Source organism: Thunnus albacares, chromosome 11 (assembly GCF_914725855.1).
Source record: "Thunnus albacares chromosome 11, fThuAlb1.1, whole genome shotgun sequence".
Lineage (NCBI taxonomy): Eukaryota > Metazoa > Chordata > Actinopteri > Scombriformes > Scombridae > Thunnus > Thunnus albacares.
This window is the reverse complement of record NC_058116.1, coordinates 8,719,405-8,740,156: the sequence shown is the minus strand read 5'-3', so window position 1 is coordinate 8,740,156 and position 20,752 is coordinate 8,719,405. Positions and strand designations below refer to the sequence as shown.

Genomic DNA, 20,752 nt, shown 5'->3' with positions numbered 1-20,752 from the left:
TAGGTCAGTAGAGGAGAAGCTGTAATTATGTCTGGTCTCGGTGGGTCGAGGTAGAAACAGCTTTATCGCCGCAGCTGCCAAGAATGCAGCTGATATGATGCTCTAAATGTCTCCGTCAACTTCCTTCCTTAAGTTATTCTTTAAGAATAACTACAAAAGCATTAAGAATAACTTCAGGTTCAGTAAATTAAATAAGTTCAGGGGTTTGTAATGTTTGTGTGTACCTTCAAACAGACATCAGAGCGGGATTTTGATGTTTCCAGAAAATAATTACCTGGAAATCTTTGTCCGATCAGCAAGATACACAGATGGAAAGGCCCATGTCAGGTTTTTTTAAAAAGGATGTCAGTGTATTTCCACAGACACTCCACTAGAGGGAGCTTATGTTGTTACCACTATATTTGAATACAGCACCAGGAGAGAATGATTTGTGTAATCTGCAAATACTCTAAGCAAATATAAACTTCATCCATTTTAAATCCACACTAAACAAATGGTTAGGTGGAGTTCTCTGAACCAACATCCATGTGTCATCAGATACCAAATTAAATCTTTTGCACTGTCAGATCATGTGGCTCCTTTAATGATTTGTCTTTAATTTATGGAAGGAAAATAGTGGCACAAAGTACAGCAATATATTTGCATACTCCTCTTCTTGAATTAATCTCTATAATTTTATAAATTACTGAATAAAACCAGTCAATCTTTTTTTAAATCCGAGAAGTGTATGTGTCAAACCAACTTCCATTTTCAATTTGCAAACACATTCTTGTAAGATAAGACACATGGAAGACTTTCAGAAAGATGAGAATATTTGTACACAATCATGCAGCTCCACCACATTAACCGAGTCTTCAGCAGGGGGGAGTGTTGCTTTAATGGCCAGATTTAATGCTTTTGCACTTATAAAATCCATCTGGAGTAATTTACAGTATAAATATGGCTTTAACAATGACAGCTTCTCAGCCCAGTTAAAACCAGCTGTTAGCCAGAGGTGAAAGCGCATCTTAATGCACAGAAAAACGTTGCACCTCTAAATCAATAAAATGCTTGGGATGGACTTTTAAGATATGGACATCAGACCCTTGCACGCTGCCTCGGTACTGTTTAGCTGGCTCTTTTCTTGCGTAGACACACACATACTAGTGTACAGAATGACAATCACACCCTCACATACTCACACAGACTTGCACTCTATTGTGACCTAGTCTTTCAGCTACAACTGATTCTGTCTCTCATAATTGCTCTGTTCCCATTCTTCCCCCAATTACTGAAACTTTTCTTTATTGTCACTAAGCCTCTGCACCAATTTAACAAGGCTGTTATGTAGGAGATGGCTGCAGCAAATCCATATTTCCTCCACCCAACTACCGTCACATTTTAGCCAGTTTGATTAGCCAGGAGGGATACCTGGGGGGAAAGGCAGATATATGAAGCTGTCTGCATTTATCTTTCATGTTTACTCAGTTATCTGCTCTGCTCTCAAAGGGCCGCACCGCTCATAGACGGTCTCAGATCTACCTGCAGTCCCATGCGTGCCTTAGTGTGTGTGTCTGTGTATGCTTGTGCATTATAAACAAGACGTGTATGCATAAATGAACACCAAAAACCTTGAAAATCTTTTAAAATGGAGTTCACTTGCATTTCCTTGAAAGTTTTCACCCCTATGTGCAAAACCCCAGCACTTGCCTGTTCAGCGATAACAGAATTAAATGATAAAGGAATTAGTTCTGGGTGAGGGGGAAAGATGAAGATACAGAGCAGGCTGGGAGGAGCCCGGAGAAGGCGCAGCTTTGAGAAAAGCTTGAGGTAGCAGCAAGTGTGAAATCTTAATCTCATCTCTTTCCCTTCATAATACAGTATATAGTGCTGCACTCACCCTCTGCACACCGTCTCTCCGTTCCTTTTTTCTTACTCCACCCCCATCCTCAGCTAACAAGCTTTCTCCTATCAGCACTGATTATATAAAACCACCGCAGGGTTTGCTTTCTCTGTCCTGCTATTGCCGCACCCTCCCTCCTCACGCTGTCATCCTTTTCTCTGTCTCCCTGTTTTCTCGCGCCCTACTGTATGTCCCTTTTTCCAGCACCAACCCATCTTCACACTCTCCTGCAGATACAACGGCCTGTGCTGCATGCTCTCTGGTGTTGAGTGGAAACCTTACGCCATAAGACCAGGGTCTGAAATTAACACCCGCCAACCAAGCGCCACATTTGTGTAGATTTTCCATTTGGCGAGTTCATCTTGGAAGGCTACACTGGCGGGTAAATATTTGTATTAAAATAGCCACCTAATAAAATATCTGGCATGATGGCTCAGACGAAATGACTCATGTTTGTTTCTATACAGTGTAGAAACACGTGTGTCTACATATGTGATTTTTACACACGTCTTCAACAACAGTAATACAAATCTTACTGTTGTTATACCATCATGTGAAATTCTGATGTTCGATCTGTCACTCGGAATGATTTGCTGGTCTGTGTCACGTTTGTGAAGTCCACAAACGAGACAGAGAATGAATGAGAAGTTACATCTCTCTCTCTCTCTCTCTCTCTCAACCCAAATGACAGAAATCCATTGTAGCGACGGAGAAGTTTAATCCCTGCAGATGTTTGTTTTTGTTGGTTTACTTCACCTGTAAGATTTACAAAACTGTCTTGCAGATTGAGTTTTTCTTAACTATACAGAAAGACAAAATGAACATCTGGATCGGCAGATGTTGCTCAATTTGGCATTATGAAATCTTTTTTTTTTAAAATACCAAAAACAAAATCTCTTCGTACAACATTGTGTATAACATTGATAAATATGAAATATTGGACTGTACCAACATGCTTTGATAACGTGTGTTTATTGGGTTATTTTATGGACATTTTGCTCTGGCCTCTTCTTTAAGTTTATATTCAACATACTACCTCATTATCTCAATGAAATGTACTGAAACAAATGTATATGTGACACAAAAAGACAATTTATTATTTTGGCCAGTAAAAAATATGTTTGGCCAGTGGATTATTTCATCTAACAGTCCCCTTGGCAGGTGAGTCAAAAAGTTAATTTCAGACACTGCATGAGACTTACAACTCGAAAACCATGTAGAGCATCCCATCTGAGCTGTACGTCTCCAGCAGCTCCACGATGTGGGGGTGCTTCAGCATATGGCAGATACTGGCCTCCCTCTTCAGATCTGAAAACACACAGAGAGAGAGAGAAAGAGAGAGACGGAGAGAAAGGAGGATGAGTACACGTAGCAGCAGGATGAGCATGCAGTTCTTTGGACTGAGGGAGGAAACCAAAGCACCCAGGGGTAACTTAGTCAATTATCAACATTTACACTGAACACCAGAGACTCTCTTTAAAATAGAGTGAGGGGTTATGACCAACACTCCAAAACCTCCAAATATTCTGTTTACTATCACATAAGAAAAAAGAAAGCATTATATCTATTTACTTATTTTTTGTATTGAGTTTTTGTTAGGATATATATTTTTAAATATAAATTTTTTAGTATTTTTATTGTTTCCCTTTATTGCAAATATTTGTCCACATACAATTTTCAATAAAAGGTTTTTTAAAAAATCCTCACAACTGAAAAATTGGAATATTTAGCCTTTTTGCTTGAAAACTGACTTTTGATCACCTTTCTTCTTGATCACCTAGTCTACTAACCGTTTCTTCTCTACTATTAAGTCTTTTGTGCTCCTCTGCTTTTTTATAAAGTCTATGATCCGTGACCCTGTCAGAGTTTGCCTTTTTACTGTCATTTCACTCATCATGTCATAAAACTGGCGAGCACCTTCCTTCCTTATTTAGCAAACATTCTCTCAGGCATCAGTGACATGATGTTGAAAGAAACCGTGTTGCTGCAGCTTTCTCAGCTTTATACTTCGTCATTTCAGATGATCCTGCCTACCTTAGGACTCTGTGTAGTTTAGCCCCCGCTGTTAGCAAAGGAGAAAATGGAAAAAGGTAAGGGTCACACTCCTGACAAACTGTGATTGATGATGACTCATCCTGTGTCTTCTATGCAAATTGGCAACAAGTCTCCACTCTCCTTTGGTTCAAATGATGTTTGTTTGCATCTATCCCATTATTTTAGATCCTCTTACTGCTGCCTGGAAATAAGCATCTACCACTTTAATTGGTTGCTAATGAAGGAGAGGGTTAATACAGGGGGTTACTGAAGCTGAAAGAACAATGCGGGCTGGTTGTTTGGAAGAATCGCTGGGGAGAGATGACAGACATAGCTAACCACATTAGGGAAAAACATACAGCACCCTGCATGAAACAAATGGCAGGAAGCAACTGTACATTTCAATTTCTGTTTTTATAAGATAAAACAGAAGATATCATTTGAAGGAACCAGAGTGTTGACAAGACTGATGTGCACAGTGACAAGAAAGAAAGAGCTTAGACAATCAATATTCTGACACCGTCTCTCTGATGCAAATGGAAAATTGTCTGTCATGTAAAACGGGATGGATGGTTGGAAGGGTTGGACGATTTGGTGAAAACTGGAGCATACCACTGGATCACAAAGCCTTTAAATGAAAGCTGATTGACAAAAAATACTGGAAATTGAGTCAACATTTAGGTACATTTTCAAGTCATAATGCCAAACATTTGCTGTTTCCTGCCTCAGAAATGTGAGAATCTGCTGCATGTCTCAGGTTTATATAATTATAAACTGAATCTTCAGACTGATGTTTGGAGAAAATGATCCATTTGAAGACGTCAACTTGGGATTTGGGAAATGGTGATGGGAATTCAGCACAGTTTGCAGACATTTTAGGCAAAGCAGATGTATTTATATAGCACAATTCATACAGGAAACTGTGTCAAAATGCTTTACAAACATTTAAACTTGGAAAGGAATTGAAACAAACTTTAAAATACGAGTGTGTGCTGTCTCCAGCACAAACACACACACTTTTTTTTCTGATTACTTGTTCAAAAGATATGAAATAAAAGAAAATGTTAACATTTTAGGGGCAACAAATTACACACATTTAGAAGCATTTTATGGATTATATTGATTGACTAATGATGATGAAAATCCTTTAAACCTACACCCTCATGGTGTTGAAAAGTGTTGTAGTGAAGCTTTAACAACCTATGACAATTTCATTAAAACCGCATCCACACATGCTTGCACATATATACATTTTGTCTGGATGTCTACTCTTCCTTTACGCATCCTTCCCCCCCTCATCATCACTATTTCCACCACTTACAACCATATGCTATTTCTCCTTCTCACTTGTCTGCCATTTATTCACTTCAAGCCTCCCTTCCTCCCTCCAGAATGGCTCTCTGAATTACATTATTAGCATTTTAGTCTGATTAGCCCAAAAGAACACATGAAAACAAATCCTTTACTTCAGTTGTGAAGCAACACATAAGGTAGAAGCTGTAACTTGTGGACAGACAAATGTAGGCGCTGCAGACTGTGATACTGTTATATATATCTTATACATCCATCTTCAACAGTGTTTTGCATTTTGGAAAAAGGAACCACTAGCCAACATATATACATATGTACACCTTCCTATTTAACAAACTGAAATATGGTGAATTTTTATTTCTTGTAATATGCCAAATACGTGTCAAGAGTAGTAGGCGGCAGAGCAGTATGATAGAGCGAGGTGTGTGTTCGACTGTCGGTGGGCAAAAACCTTTTCATTTTCTCCTGGCTGAGGTCTGATTTATTCATTCCTCCCTCCTGATCTAACAACAGGTGAGGGAGGTGTGTGTGTGTGGAAGCCAACCGTCCTCAACAGCTCCGTATTGCACTGTATTCACTAAGCCACACCTACCTTTTAACGGTCCAATCAAATCTGGGGGATTTGCTTTAAATCCCTCTTGTAATTGTACACCGCACACATATTCGACTCACGAGATAAAGACGCTCTATCTTTTGTTTCACTGTGACTTTAAAGACTGGATTTGATAAATAAAAAGCATTTGCCTGCAGTCTGAACATGTCAACATGGCCTATCCAATGTATCTTGCTTTCATCCTACCATCCAACCTCTCAATCCTTTGATCCATTCATTAATACTTTCCACCGAGTGCTTCCTCGCTCCTCGTCTTCCTGGCAGCTGTTGTTCTGGGAGGGGAGGTTTGGAAGGTTGAAGGCAACTGGTGAAATATGAATTTATATACATAACCTGTCTACTTCTGCAAACACTCATTTGCTGAAAATTATGTAGATGTATTAACTTTTAATATCCCTCTCTTCAACTGAAATAGCCATACTGTGCCAAAATAAACATGCTCAATATATATGGCAGCTTAATATCCCAATGAGGTATTCCCCCTGGCTGCTGCTGCCGCTGCCGCTGGAAGTGATTTATGGACGAGAATGCTGAGTGGGGAAAAGATGGGACTATATGTGGATGTTTCTGCAAGGATGTGATAGGGCAGCACACACACATACACGCTCGTGAACTATAATGAAACTGCATTGTTCTGCTATGTATGCAGTGACATTCAATTAAGCTCTAAGTTGAAGCCACGAGCCACTTGTGCCGCTGCGAGCCTCAGTGCTAACATTAAGCTAATCCTCGGAGGACAAGCACAAGGCGTAGGCTCGCTCTAACATGATGCTAATGCTGCTAAAGCTGGGATAAGTGGCTACCTTAAGGGCATTGCAGCCTTCCACATTTAATGTCATCTGGTGAGCTGGCTGCTTATGTCCGTCACCATAACTGCTGCTGGAGATTACAAAAGATACTTCATCACATGAGAAGCAAATCACCGCACCAGTTTTATTGAGCTAAGGAAAAACTGCTGCAGGGAGGGCTTTTTTAGTCTGTGTGCATGCACGTACAGATGATAGTCCGACTAAAAGTGAGAATATGAATCTCTCATCAACCAGTGTGGTCAGTCAAACCTTTTCCCATCATACTTCTGCTGCTATGTACACCCATCTCAAAGTCAGTGTACTTTCTCTTTAGTAGAGCTGAAACGTTCAGTCGATGAATCTTCTGGTCAATCAACAGAAAATAAATCGGCAACTATTTTGATTAAATCATTAATAACTTAAAAGAGAAACTTAACACTGTGTTTTAGCTTGAACATGCCTGGTGGTGGTGGGATGTGTGGTTTACCAGGGAACGTCAGGTTTTTTTGCTGATTTTTTGGGGTCTTGAGGACAGAATTATTGTATTTTCACTAGAAAAAAGAAAATAACATCTGTTGTGATGAACACTTAAGATTAGGACCAGTTCGACTGATGGTGTAATTATTGAACTACATATAATTTACTGACTCAAAAAGGTGATTTAGAGTTAAGTTGCTCTGTAACTTTTGAAGCAAAAACACTTTCCAATTCTTTCCAGTTACTCCAATGGTAGGAATTGCTGTTTTTCTTTGTTTTATATTATTGTGAATTGAATATCTTTGAGTTTTTGACTGTTGGTGTGACCAAACAATGAATTTGATGACACTGCATTAGCCTCTGGGATGTTGTGATGGGGCTTTTTTAAATCTATTTCATGGAAGAAAATAACCTATAGTTAAAATCAAAAAATAAAATAGTGATTTTTCCTTTGCTTCTCCTTATTTTGACTGTAGATAATATAAACAAATAAGTGAAAATAACAAACTCAACTTAAAAGATAGTATCTCTGTGCACCAAACACCATCTATTTAATTTAACATTTTTAACAATTATGGTGATGGAGACCGACAACGCATAAAATTTCATACATTTTTTACCATATTGTGACCTGCAGGCAGAAATTCTTGTATAATGAATATAAGAAGCACTTTGTAGGGTTTTTTTTCCAGTTTCTAAAAGTTCATTGTCCATGACATGTGACGTCAGTTCTCGTTATGTCCTGATACATTGTTCTTTACTCCTTTATTGTGCTTGTTCTGTGTTGGAATAATTTGAATTATTTCATTCAACGACTTTCTGACAAAAAGTGTCACTAAATATCTAAATCTATACACATAATGGATTTAATGACTGTGGCGGAAACACTTAAACCCTCCAGCAGCAGGCGTGCACTGGTGTTGCAGTCTGTTATTTTGGTTTGCACAGAAACCTTTTTTCATGATGGGTTTAGACAAAATCATAGAATATGTAGAGATGTTAAATTAAAGGGAAAAAAATTGAAACATTCACTTGACTTGTACTAATTAACATATATTATATTCACTCATCAATTTAAAAGAGTGTGCAGTTTATTTTTGTAGCATATGCTCATTATTTTGGGATGTTTTTGTTCAGTAAATCAACAGCTTGGAGAGTAAGGTATCTAGAGTTATCTATGGATCCATGTTTATTTATACCATCGTGTTTTAAAGGGAGTCACTTCCACAGCTGTGAGCACTATCATGAATGAATGAATCAATACATAAACAAATGGTTTTATCTGTCTGTCCATTTACATGACTCATCCCTAAAGTGATTATTCAAACACATTAATCAACAACAAACCAAACGTTATGGCTTGTAAACCCACCAGCAGCACAACGCACTGACCTCATGCACACATGAATAGCCTACACATAATGTCCCAGGAGATATCCAACAATAGAAACTGAACAAACAAACACACACAGCCCCGCAAGCACAAACATAATATACTAATTTAAACAAACACAACCCAAACAAAACTAAATCTACATATGCATCTGACCCACTTTATACATAAATAGTGTATTTATATGCTAATCCATACACATATGGAGTTATTTTTCTCCTCCCCTTCCATGCTTTCAAAATATTGTAATCACTTTACTTTTAAGTCCCCCTATTAAGCATTTATAAGCAGTATATAAACATGAGTAATAACTCACTAATGTAATTATGTAGTTAACAAATACATATAACTTCTATGAAGACATATTTTACATCATTACAACTGTGTTTTACTATATTGTCATCCATTATCTGTTTATATACCAGCCTCCACTTATGGATGCCCACAGGAGGCGTTACTGTATAGTTGTTAACAAATACATTAATGAGCACTTACTGTATATCTGCTAACAACTACATTATAGTGTGCTATAAACCATTTATGAAATGTGTGTATACTGCTGTAAATGCTCAAAAGTAAAAGCAGTTTTCTGAGAAAAACACAAAAATGGTGTTCAATTAAAAGTCCATCAATTTTAATAATATCTAAATCTGCATCTTTTTGACATTTATAATCTTTCTTTAATAAAGAATAAGAAATCATTTCCCTGAAATCCACATACTGTTCATGTTTGCTTGTGGTGGATCTTTAGAAAAATATTAGTGCAGAAAAGGGGGGAAAAAATGAAAGAAATGGCAAATGAGAGAGATAAAAAGAGCAAAGAGAGGGAGATACAGACGTGGAGAGAGAGAGAGAGGGAGGGAGGAGGTTTTCAACAGATGCGATCTCTACAGTGATCCCTGTTCCTCCTGCTGGGAGTCAAAGCCTGCAGTGGAAGGAGGCCCTGCTACCACAGCGTCATCACAGAGAGCTGTGCAACTGTGAGACTGTGAGAGTGTGAGTGCTACTGTATGTGCGAGACCTGACAGAGCTTTCGCAGACAGTTGGGATAAGATGTTAGAATAAACTACTGGGAACAGTCACAAACCACACAAACACTGGAGCAGGGGGGGGGACAGGAGTGAAAGATGAGGAAGGTAAGAAGACACGGCTGAGAGAAGGCAGAAAAAAGGGAATGAAAAGCAGAGCCATACGGAGAAAGACAGAGAAGAAAAGGAGAGAGTGAAGGAATCAGGGAGATTGGAGAATGGAAGAGGCGGAGGGAAGTGAGTAGGCGATGGCACATGATGAATTTTGCTCATTCTCTGCCTAGCTTTTCTCTCTCATCCCCTCAGAGGGATGACCTATTCGTCAGACAGACCTCCGGACAGGCTGCAGAGAAACAGACTGGTGTGTGTGTGTGTGTGTGTGTGTGTGTGTGTGTGTGTGTGTGCCTTTGTGTCAGGCCCCTGCTGGCCAATCCATTGCCAAGACACGAACCATTTGACCCACTTCCCTTGGTCTGAGCTCTGCACAGTGTGTTTGCATGTGTGTGTGTGTGTGTGTGTGTGTGTGTGTGTGTGTGTGTGTGTGTGTGTGCGCGCCTGCTTGATTACTGTGGTGCTGTGTTACAGCTGCCCACTCAAGTGAAACTGCTCTGCTTTCTACAGGCAACAAAAAATAGGAGAGAGGGAGAAAAAAAAAACCCAAATCAACAATGAGAACAGTCAGCTGGCGTCTGGAGGGAGCCTATGGCTTGATGGATTCCTGAGTGCTCCAGAGAAGTGAATGTGATTGGATATAAATGACTGGAGAACGTGATGACCATGTACCGTACAGTATGTGCACGTACATGCACACACACACTTACAGACTAGCGCACACGTGAACATAAACACTGGCAATGAAGAGAAATGGTACCACTACAGTGTTAGACAAGCTACAATGAAAAATTTTCATTTGGGAGTTTGCTGTGATCCTTCCAGCCAACTTTTCATCTCTACTTTTTTATGAGAGGAGAGATGAGAGAAGGTTTCTAAGGAAGGAACATTAAATCGAGATTCTCCGCTCCCACACTCGCTGAAAGATTCTGCAGACTGAAGAAAAGGAGCGAGGGCAATGAGAATGACTAAACCATGTGTTAAATTATGTTGAGTCGCCAAATAAGTGACGGAGAAAAGTAGGAGGCAATAAAACTTTTACATGCAAAAAAAACAAATCAGAGTAACTGGGCTCACTCTGTCTCCTCTGAGATGACCATGCTGCCCTATTTTAAAAGACATATGTTCTTACTATTTTTACATTTCACTGTGGTTTAAAGGTGGGTGAAAAAAACTGATCTCCATCTTTATCTTATATGTTTTTCATCAATTCACAGAAGAATTTTTTTTTTTTGTAATAATTTTAGGTGGCTTCTCAACTTTAGTGAAGTGTTGAGCAGTGTAAGACATGTACGTTTGGTGGATCTTTCACACCAAAAGTTGATTTTATTCCAAGTGAGAAAGAAAAAGGATATTTGTGTGCAGCACAAATCTCAAGCATACTTTTATAGTCTACTTCCTTCCTTACTCTAAAGGTGCCCTCAGCAACAGCTTTAGCATAACAGCCCAAAGACAACAGCAGAAGACTGACTGAACTGGGAATCTCCCAGTAGGAGAGTGTAGAAAAGGGCAAGTGTGCACAGTGGACTTGTTTAAAGATCCCCTTCAGACAGGTATTAAGACAAACAATAATGTGTGTCTGATATGGTTTTTCTACAAAAAAGTATAATTACTATGTTAAAATCCTTTAGATCACATTGCCTCCTTCTCCCTCATTAAAAAATTCCAGATTCTTCCAGATACTTCACTGTTCAGTCCATTCTCAGTGTTTGTGCACTGGAGGCTTCAAGTCTCCACAGTACACTTGTGTAAGTTGAATATTGGACCAGTTTTGATTTTGGATTTTCAATGAGCACAGAGAAACTTTCCATCTTCAGCTGATTCATGTGAAAACAGCCTTCTAGTTGCCTTCCTTTTGAGTGGAAAGGAACTTTAAAACAAGAAGACTTCACACTCACATAAACAAGGACAAGCATCTGACCCCACCGTCGCACAGTAGGATGAATAAAACAGTAATTATCTTTAGTCATATTTATGAGCAACTGGAGACAGCGGAGACATTGTGAGGAATTGTAATCTCTTACCCTCTGTGCTGAGTCCAGGGCTGGAGGTGAACTGGGCCACATCCACGATTTTGACAGCAAATTGCTGCCCCGTCTCTCTGTTGATGCATCTCCTCACCACACTGAAGGGACCCCTGCACAAGACAAAAGAAAGAAAAAAAGACATTAAACATTTTATAAAAGTTCTGTTAACTATCTTAAGTGAGAAGAAAGGATGAAGCTGGGCCTAAGCAATATATTATTATTATTATATTGCTATTCTCCAACATTGATACATAACAAATATAGCAAATGTATGAAAATTCACATAAATAATCACTATGGTGTTCAAAGCAGTTAACTGGAGGTTGTATCATATTGTTATGAGCCCCAACTTTTCATAAAACAAAAACAAAGTTTGTGAATTTTGGCCGATACATAATAATTTAGAATCTTTGCACATTGATGGCTGAAAGTAAACTAAGTCAAAATACTACTACCACTCTCTGCTGCACTTACTACAGCTCCTCCTCTTACTACTTGGTGCATCAAAGTTATCCCCAACCCCCAACCCGAGAAGCATAAAAAACAAACATGTAGTATAAAGAGGCTGAACGGGGGTTATGCTTGTTTCCTGCATATCACTGTGTGTAACACATAGAGAAGTCAGGGCTGCACTTCTGTTCTTATTGCTGAGGTTCACACACTGAATCATCCCTCCTGTGGAGGCAGTGTATCATCCCATCAGTGGATGGGATAAACAGAGGTCTACCACTAAAGGGCTGCGGGTTGGAATTAACAAGCCAGCAGGTCAGGGTTACAGTGCAAGAAGATACCACCTAAATAAAGCTCCTAGCGACAACCGCACTCACAACTCTGAGGTTATGAGCTTGAACTGACCTGTACACACTGTGGAATAATGTGTATGAGGGAGTGAATTAGTGTTGGGAAGATGAGAAGATACAGATAAACAAAGCAATGGATCTTGTGTAAGAGTAGAGATGCAGACAGACACTTTGGCAGAGGTAGGCACATAATCTCATCTGTCTCTTTTCAGTACCTGCTTATTCCTGTAACCTTTCCCAGCAAGCACTGGGTGAAAGGCAGGGAAACACCCTGTACAGGTCATCAGGCACATACAGTAATATGACCGATTTACAGGTAGGGAAGCACGCTTTAGCTCCCTGCTTAGCTGTCATGAAGTTATGTGTGGACATGGAGAATAAACTTTAATAATCTGGATTATTAAGACAATAGATAATCATAAAGGTGTGTGTGTGTGTGTGTGTGTGTGTGTGTGTGTGTCTCCTTAACACAGCACAGGGTGGGGTAACATTTGAAATATTTTAATACCTGACACTATACTGTACTATATTGATACCTGATTTTAATAATACTGAAACAGTATTGATTTTAATCAATACTTTACTGAGATTTCACGCCAAATGCAAATGTTTGACAGTGCACAAAGCAAGGCCATAATGTCCAATTACAGAGTGTCGAGCCATAAACAAGACGTGCACTACACTGATTTTTCACCAGGTTTTACAGCCAAACATCAACTAAATTGAAGTTTGATCACAAAATACAATGACCTCCACAATACAAGCAAAAATGAATGAATGGTAATGAAAGGAGGAAAAAGTTATGAATGCACCAATTTCATAGTAGTGAAGAATTGAGGAAAAGTTCATTTGGTGTCTGAACTGCTGGAGTTATGCAACTCTACACTCCCAATCTACCAGGGCTACCAAGGTGAAAATTTCCAAGTATGGTAGAAAATAAGACAGAGAAAGGGCAATACAAGGTCAGAAATGTAATATTTGCTGTTTTGAGATATTATGGGCTGTGCGTAGTTTCACACACTACTGTGGTAAAAACCTTTTTTTTCATTTAACAGAAGAACCGAAAGTCAAATGTTAAATGTTCTGTTAACACCAAAGAACTTTGCCAAAGAAAAAAATGATTTAAATCAGGAACAACCAAAGAATAATAAAACAAGAATGATGAATAATGAATGTTACGGATCTGAGCAGACATTCAATGCAAGCTTTTGGTACTTGACAGTTTTTGATCTCATTGTTACAGACAGGTTTACAAGACAAAAGGCTCAGGCCTGCTGTCTGTTACCTTGGTTTCAACGCTGCTATCCAGACATATATCAAGAACACACAGAGATTCAAAGATCATGGTCATAGTTTCACCAGGCATGTGAACTACACTGAATAAAAACAATTATGTTCCAGTGAGAGAGTTTTACTCTCTAACCTCCCTGTGTTTCTGGGGCTTTTCATCTCTTTCACACTCTGTCCTTGTCCTGTGGGTGAACTGGGAAACACAGCAGTTAGCTAGGTTCACCAGCGTGTCATCTTTTAACTAGCGGAGAGAGAGACACAACAACCCACACACCACAGACACAGACACTACCTGCAGCCTTCTGTGAATTACCCATCCCACAGCAAATTACACTCAGCACAACCTCAGCAGTAATGAGAAAGCACCCATTTCACAAAAACAAAAACACCACCCCTGGCTGCAGCAGATACTGCCTGGCTGGGGTTTGAACACACGCAGTGATGCTCTAGCGTGTGCGTGTGTGTGTGTGTGTGTGAGTGTGTATGAGTGTGTGTGAGTGGGTGAGGAGTGTGAAGCAGTCTTTGCGCACAAACACAGACTGGTTGAACAGATGGTGATCAAGCTAAAGCTGCTTAGCGTCAGAAGGGTGAGGTAGGACGGCACCGTGCCCAATGAGGAGACACACACACACACACACACACACACACACACACACACTTGGGCACACACAGGCAGTTTAAACATAGATCAAACCTAGACTGAAATAAACACTGAGCAATGTTGCTGAGTACAGTTTTTCTATGGTGTACACATGCATGCAGCCCTCTCTTGCTCTCTCACACACAGACACAAAGGCTACTGGGTCACCAGTTTAGTCAGCACAAACATTCCTTGGTTTCCCTGCTTCATCATCACATGACAGGCATTTTAGGCTGCTTTTGAGTGCAATTAGCCAAGTTACTCACACTCAGTCAGACGGTAAATTCCACATTAACCTGGCACATCCATCAGTGCATTCACTTATCCATCCACCTTACGCTCAACAGCATGAAGCAACATACCGCAGAGAACGTGATTATGTGCTGTAAAATAGGATACATACAAATATGGCTTCCCCCTGTTGTACGCATCCCTCTGTGAGCTGGTTTTTACCAAAACTAAGCAAAAAAATATCGTTCATTTGACGAACAGCCACTAATTAAAAGAGACGAATTGTCAACAAGTTGCACTGACCGGTACACGTTGCTGTTTTTTTCTTTATTTATAGAAAAAATGCCAACAATATGCTTCGTTATCTCCATAGTGAAATGATACCGCGTCTTCCCGTTCCCCTCCCCTCTCTGTGATGGTTGGCTTTGAGTGAAGCCGCTCAGAACAACGATAAAAACATTTGATTTCTGACATGGTCAGACAGCATGTCATAAGAACCAGTTCTGAGAGAGAAAAATGTAGTTAAAAAGTATGAAAGTAAAAGTAGTGTTTTGGTCCCTCTGCCTGATGATTTATTATATATGACATCATTAGATTATTAATACTGAAGCATCAGTGTTAGAGCAGCATGTTACTGTCGTAGCTGCTGGAAGTGGAGCTAGTTTCAACTACTTTATATATAGTTAGACCATAAATCAGCATAAACAGCTGTCAGCAGGTGTCCTGACTCCTTGCAAGAAACAGAAAGGTTGTTTTCCTTTTTCCACTAAACTGTTTCAGTAATAGTTTTGGCCAATGAGCCATTGTTGGATGTTTGCATTTTTTCAAAATGAAAAACCAAAATGTTATTTTCTACCTTTCTTTTTTTTCCCCTGCTGTACCAAAATCATACTGAACCGTGACCCCAAAACTGAGGTACATACTGAACCATGAATTTGGTGTACCATTATATATGTATATAATATTAGGGGTATATGTGTGTGTATGTATGAAGATGCTCTGGAGGAGATGAGCTGCTTATACACAGCAGTTGGGGCAAGCATTAATAAAAAAGGGCACAATCTCCCACATACACATCAGTCTTACAACACTGCAAAGTAGGAAAGACTAACTTTAGAAATGTGTCAGTAAAGAGGAGGTAAAGAAAGGCAGACGGAGGGAGAGCATGATGAGGGGGGAAAAAAAAACTGCTTTGAACCGCAGACGGCTCAAGTGGCGGAACTGGGCGTCTTGGCAGAAATCAACTGTACATGGAGGAGCATTTATGGCTTTGAATGGAGCTCAGCTGCACACAGCGTCAGCCATTACAGCTCTGAATAGAAGTCAGCTGCACATGGGCTGTTCTGATGATTCCTGCACTTTAGCCACCCTTGCTAAAATAACAGGAAGAGGGTGAGAGAAAGGAAAGAGGTGGAGGGGAGACAGAAAGAAGAGGAGAAACATGGATAGGAAGAGAAAAAAGTGACAGTGAAAGACAGAATAGAAGCAGGGTGAGTTCCATATGTGCAAACACGCCTCCTCTATTCCTTCCTTACACAGATTTTAGTATTTTATAGAATATCCCCACAGTGAACAAGTGTACATGCACAGTGCTCTAGTGCCTTGATGAATGAAAGTAACCAGAAATACTACTTGTGGGTGAATTATGGAGTCCGTGTTGACCAAGGTTACTTAAAAATTTGTTTATCTCATTATATCAAGATTTTGATTTAGAACCCTTTTTTCTTGGGATTATAATTTATTGCCCAATTATCGTCTGGTAATTACACAAAATGGAGTTCTCAAGGTCACAACATGTTGATTATCTTTTATAATTTCTTGTGTGCCGTGCATTTATCAAATGAAAGTGTTAATCATTGTTGTGATCTCTTCTATCGAGACTGTTTTAACCTTTCAACAGACTGGCCTGCAAAAACCATTCATGTGAGATCTTGAAGATAAGACAGTTAACTCTACTACAAATACAGTACAGTTATAGTGTGGATTACTGTGTTAAAACATTAAATGCTCATCATTACACATGGGAGATCATATGGTTACCAGGCTTTTGATTATTTGAGAAACATGGGTTGATCTTAAGAAGATGAAATCGTGACATGAATGCACAAGCCATGATAGATAAATTTCATATTTAATGTAAAACAAAACCTGACAAGCCTATGGAGCCTTAAATGGGGCAGTCATGAATAAGCGCTGCTCTATAATTAATTCATTGTGATGTAGCCACTTCTCCACTAACTGCTGTCAACTTTGGTAACAGTAATAAGGTGTTTTTTGTCCCGTTCCTGATCATCTCTCCTCATTCACTAATCCTTTCCTCATTTCATCCATTGTTCCCAGCAGTGGTAGTGATAGTACATAGTTTTATGACACGTGCACGACGTATCGGGGTTAATTTGATGTGAATATCTGCGTGTAGATCGTGTGGAATGCAGCCGCAGCAGCACTGAGTTGAAGTCTGTAAAAATGTGTGTTAACCAGATAAGTGCGTAAGCCAAGAGAGTTGAGCAGTGTGAAAGGTAAACATGCGTGACCTTTAGTCTCCCAGTTCATGGCAATAAGCACTTAATGACTATTCTACAACTCCTGACCTTTACTCTCTGCACTTCAGCTGACCTCACAGGTAGGAGGGGTTGCCGTAACCTGGGACCTTCATTTGTTGATACTATAACTGAACGTGTGAAGGAATGTGGAAAACGGCTTGGCAGAGAGAGGCGCGTTCGCTGTATTTCATGTCAGGGTAACCACTGGGAATTTACAACAGCATCAAAAAGATAGGGTGCCCAGTATTGCGTGCCATCTATCTGCATCTTTGTGTGTGTATTGCTGTAGTAAAAGGTGATTTGCAGGCTGCACTCCTTTCCCAACTCCATTGTGCATCAATCACCCTGCGTCTCATTCCCTAAATGTCACCGGTTTTACGACACACACAAGTTTGTAGCATCACTCACACACAGAATACCCCTGATGGGCAAACCTGGACAGACCTACTTGTACACACGTATGTCAGTCAGTCAGTCAGGTAACACGAAAGAGGAAATTTCACTAAGCAGCTTTACACCAAGCGAGTCTACTCGACTGAGTCAACAGTGTCTGATGGAGATCACAGTCCCGTTTTTTCAGTTATTAGATTAGACTGCTACTTCTAGTGTCAGTTCATGTTGCAGTTGAGTGATCTGTTCAATTCTCTAACAGCATAAACAATACAAAACACTTTAACAATGCTATCTTCAAAGCAAGCAAACATTAATGTGTTCTGTGGACTGTACAAAGATAAAATCGAGAAAACATAAGATAATGTAGAAATAATCACACCTTTACTCTCACCAGTGAAAGCAGAACACAATCAGACTGATATGATGCAAATGAATAGGAAGTGAAAAGCTCAGGACTGTAACAGACTGAATGCTATCAGAAGGCATAATGAAACTTCAGCCCGGAGGAAACATTAAAGAGAATCGACACTAAATGAATGTCATTAACATGTTTACACCTCCTGGGGAGCCTGAGGAGAGAGAGGAGTCAGAGAGAGATAAGTGAGAGGGAGGTGCAGAGGAAGACACACGGGAATAATAAAATGAGACAAACAGATGCTGTGTCCGAAATCCCTCCCTATTCGCTACCTAGTAGGGATCTAACGATACGTGTATTCATTCTGAACCAGTCGGTACAGGATGTTCAGTTCCGTATGTGACTTTCCTCGGTTCGGTATTCACCGTGACCCAAACAATTACTGTGTAAATAGTTTAATAGTCGACTTTACGGAACAATAATTCTAGAGTGCAAGTTCCACCTGGAATATTTTGGCACCACTTGGTTCAAATAAAAAACACCTGTCAGCAGTTGTCCTTGCAAGGAACAGAAAGGTTATTTTCCTTTTCCAATGCAGCACAACTAAACTGTTTCATTAATAGTTTTAGCCAATGAGCCATTGTTGGATGTTGCATTTTTCAAAACTGAAGACCAAAATGTTATTTTCTACCTTTCTTTTTTTCTGCTGTACCGAATTCATACTGAACCATGACATTAAAAACCCAGCTACATAACGAGCCATGAATTTTGTGTACTATTACACCCCTTTTACCCAGTAGACTAGATTTACTTTCTGCCAATTTATTCCACTGTTTGAATTCTGAGTGTAAAATTTCTACATTTAAAGTGCTTCAGAATTGTCCAACAATGGAACAAAAAAAGTGTCTGTAGCACGTACACCACGTTTTGCAGAAAATGTGACCATGCAATTCTTTGTGTTTGATAGATGTGAAAATGCAACATAACATCTGTCAGTGACAGTGTAAAATAACGATGATGTTTTACTGTTACTCTTTATTTTATTTACAGATTTTACTATTTTTGAAGCCAAATGCAAACTTATTTCCTGTGCGTGGTTCTAGGTGAAAGGTCATGGAGACACTGAAATCAAATGGGTGCATGAATGAGCTCTGCTAATTTTATTCATCAAAACTCAAAATGTGAAAGTTTCATCCTCTCTTCTGGGATTTGTGAATGCAGCCTGTAAACTTCAATGATCATTTTGTTGTATAAGAAGATATTTGTCTGGTGGTGCCAGTGGGTCAACAATGGTCTTACAGTTCAGGAATATCCAATGCAAAGTTGGCACTTAGTTTTTGAAAGACCTTTTCATGAATGAAAGAGAAACATTTGACTTAGAGATTGTGATGGAACAAATGTTCAGAGGTTTAAAATCAATAGTAATCTTCTGAGGAGAGGACCATAAATATCCACACCACATTTTATGGCAATCTGGCCAGCAGGTGTCAAGATATCCTGCTGCTGCTCTGGATAACAGTGGAGATTGACCAACCGACCAACTGATACTGCCATCCTTAAGCCTCGGAAAATCCTCCCTATGTCAACCCTTACTCAGGGGGGGATTGTTGAACACCATTGAATTTAAAGGTTTTAGACATCTTTGACTGACAAAGCTATGCTCTTTTTTCTCTGCTTCTCCCTCCTGTGTGTGTATGTGAGTGAGTGTTTCTCACTCACGTACACACACATTGATTCAGCTGCTGACAGTAAAGCTTCAATCATCCTTCACTCTGCTGCTGTACTGCTGTTTGAGTCTGAGATAAAATTAGCTTTGGTAACGTTACGGAAAAAAAAAAAAAAAGGAGCAAAAATGGTGTACATCTGACACAAACACAGCTCGGTACGTTAGAGACATAGATACAGAGAACACAGGCTGTAGTCGCGTGCACTGAGAATTCATGAGTCTGCAGTTTATGAAGTGAACAAAGCAGAGACGGTGCAGAGATAAAAAATACGAGGCTCTACCTGCCCCCGAGTAAGGAAGATAGAAACACAAAAAGAGCGGAGAAACAGCAAATTAGGGAATACAAATATACAGAAAGAGAGAGAGGGAGAGAGAGTGAGAGTGAGAGACATAACCCGAAGGTAGACACAACAAAAATGATCTTGTGTTTAATGGAGACCAACTGAGCAATAATGAGAATAGTAATGATTCATCATGCATCGCTACGGACAAGGCTGTGCTGGATGTTCTTCCTCACTTGTCTAAAGCATGTACTGTATATGAAAGGTTGGATTATCGTGATCTAAAAGTACCTCACAGACTAAAAACCAGACTTTGTATTGCTGACCACAGGCCGCTGTGGCTGAGTTCTGCATTATATGTATTTCACCATTTCGAAGTGGTCATGACATGACCATTACAACAGAAGTCTTTTTTTAACCACTCCCTTGGCTTGGAAAAGCATGTGCGTGTGTGTGTGTGTGTGTGTTTATTAGAACTGGACTTTGTGAGTATTAACAGATCATCTGGATTTTTGTGGCGCAAGTTGGAATGCAGCACACTTAAAAAAGTTGACTCTACTCTGCATAAACATACATTTTTTAGTTGAGTTAACTGAAGTGTTTTATGTCATGCTGACCTTGATAAGGCCTCTTTATAGGAATATTTCCATATTCCTTTCAGCATATTATCTGATCTGTCTTACTTCTTGAGTTGATGACTGACAAGAGGAAAGCAACAGACACAGTTAAAGTTCACTACTGCAGCACAAAGGTTCAGGTTGGAGAATATAACAAGACACCAAGAAAAATACATAGTTTTTCTGACTCTATTACACTTTGTCTCCATGTT

The 20,752-nt window shown here is 39.5% G+C and overlaps 1 protein-coding gene across 11 annotated transcripts in view; it reads right to left on the bottom strand.

Moving 5' to 3' along the window:
* Positions 1-20,752, bottom strand: part of caska (calcium/calmodulin-dependent serine protein kinase a) — a 121,445-nt gene that overhangs the window by 60,577 nt on the left and 40,116 nt on the right. For all 11 annotated transcript variants that reach the window (XM_044364921.1, XM_044364923.1, XM_044364927.1 and 8 more), the window contains exons 2-3: positions 11,662-11,774; positions 3,085-3,190 (exon numbers count right to left, since the gene is read on the bottom strand). In XM_044364921.1, coding sequence (XP_044220856.1) covers positions 3,085-3,190; positions 11,662-11,774 — 219 coding nt within the window. The remainder of the gene's footprint in view (positions 1-3,084; positions 3,191-11,661; positions 11,775-20,752) is intronic.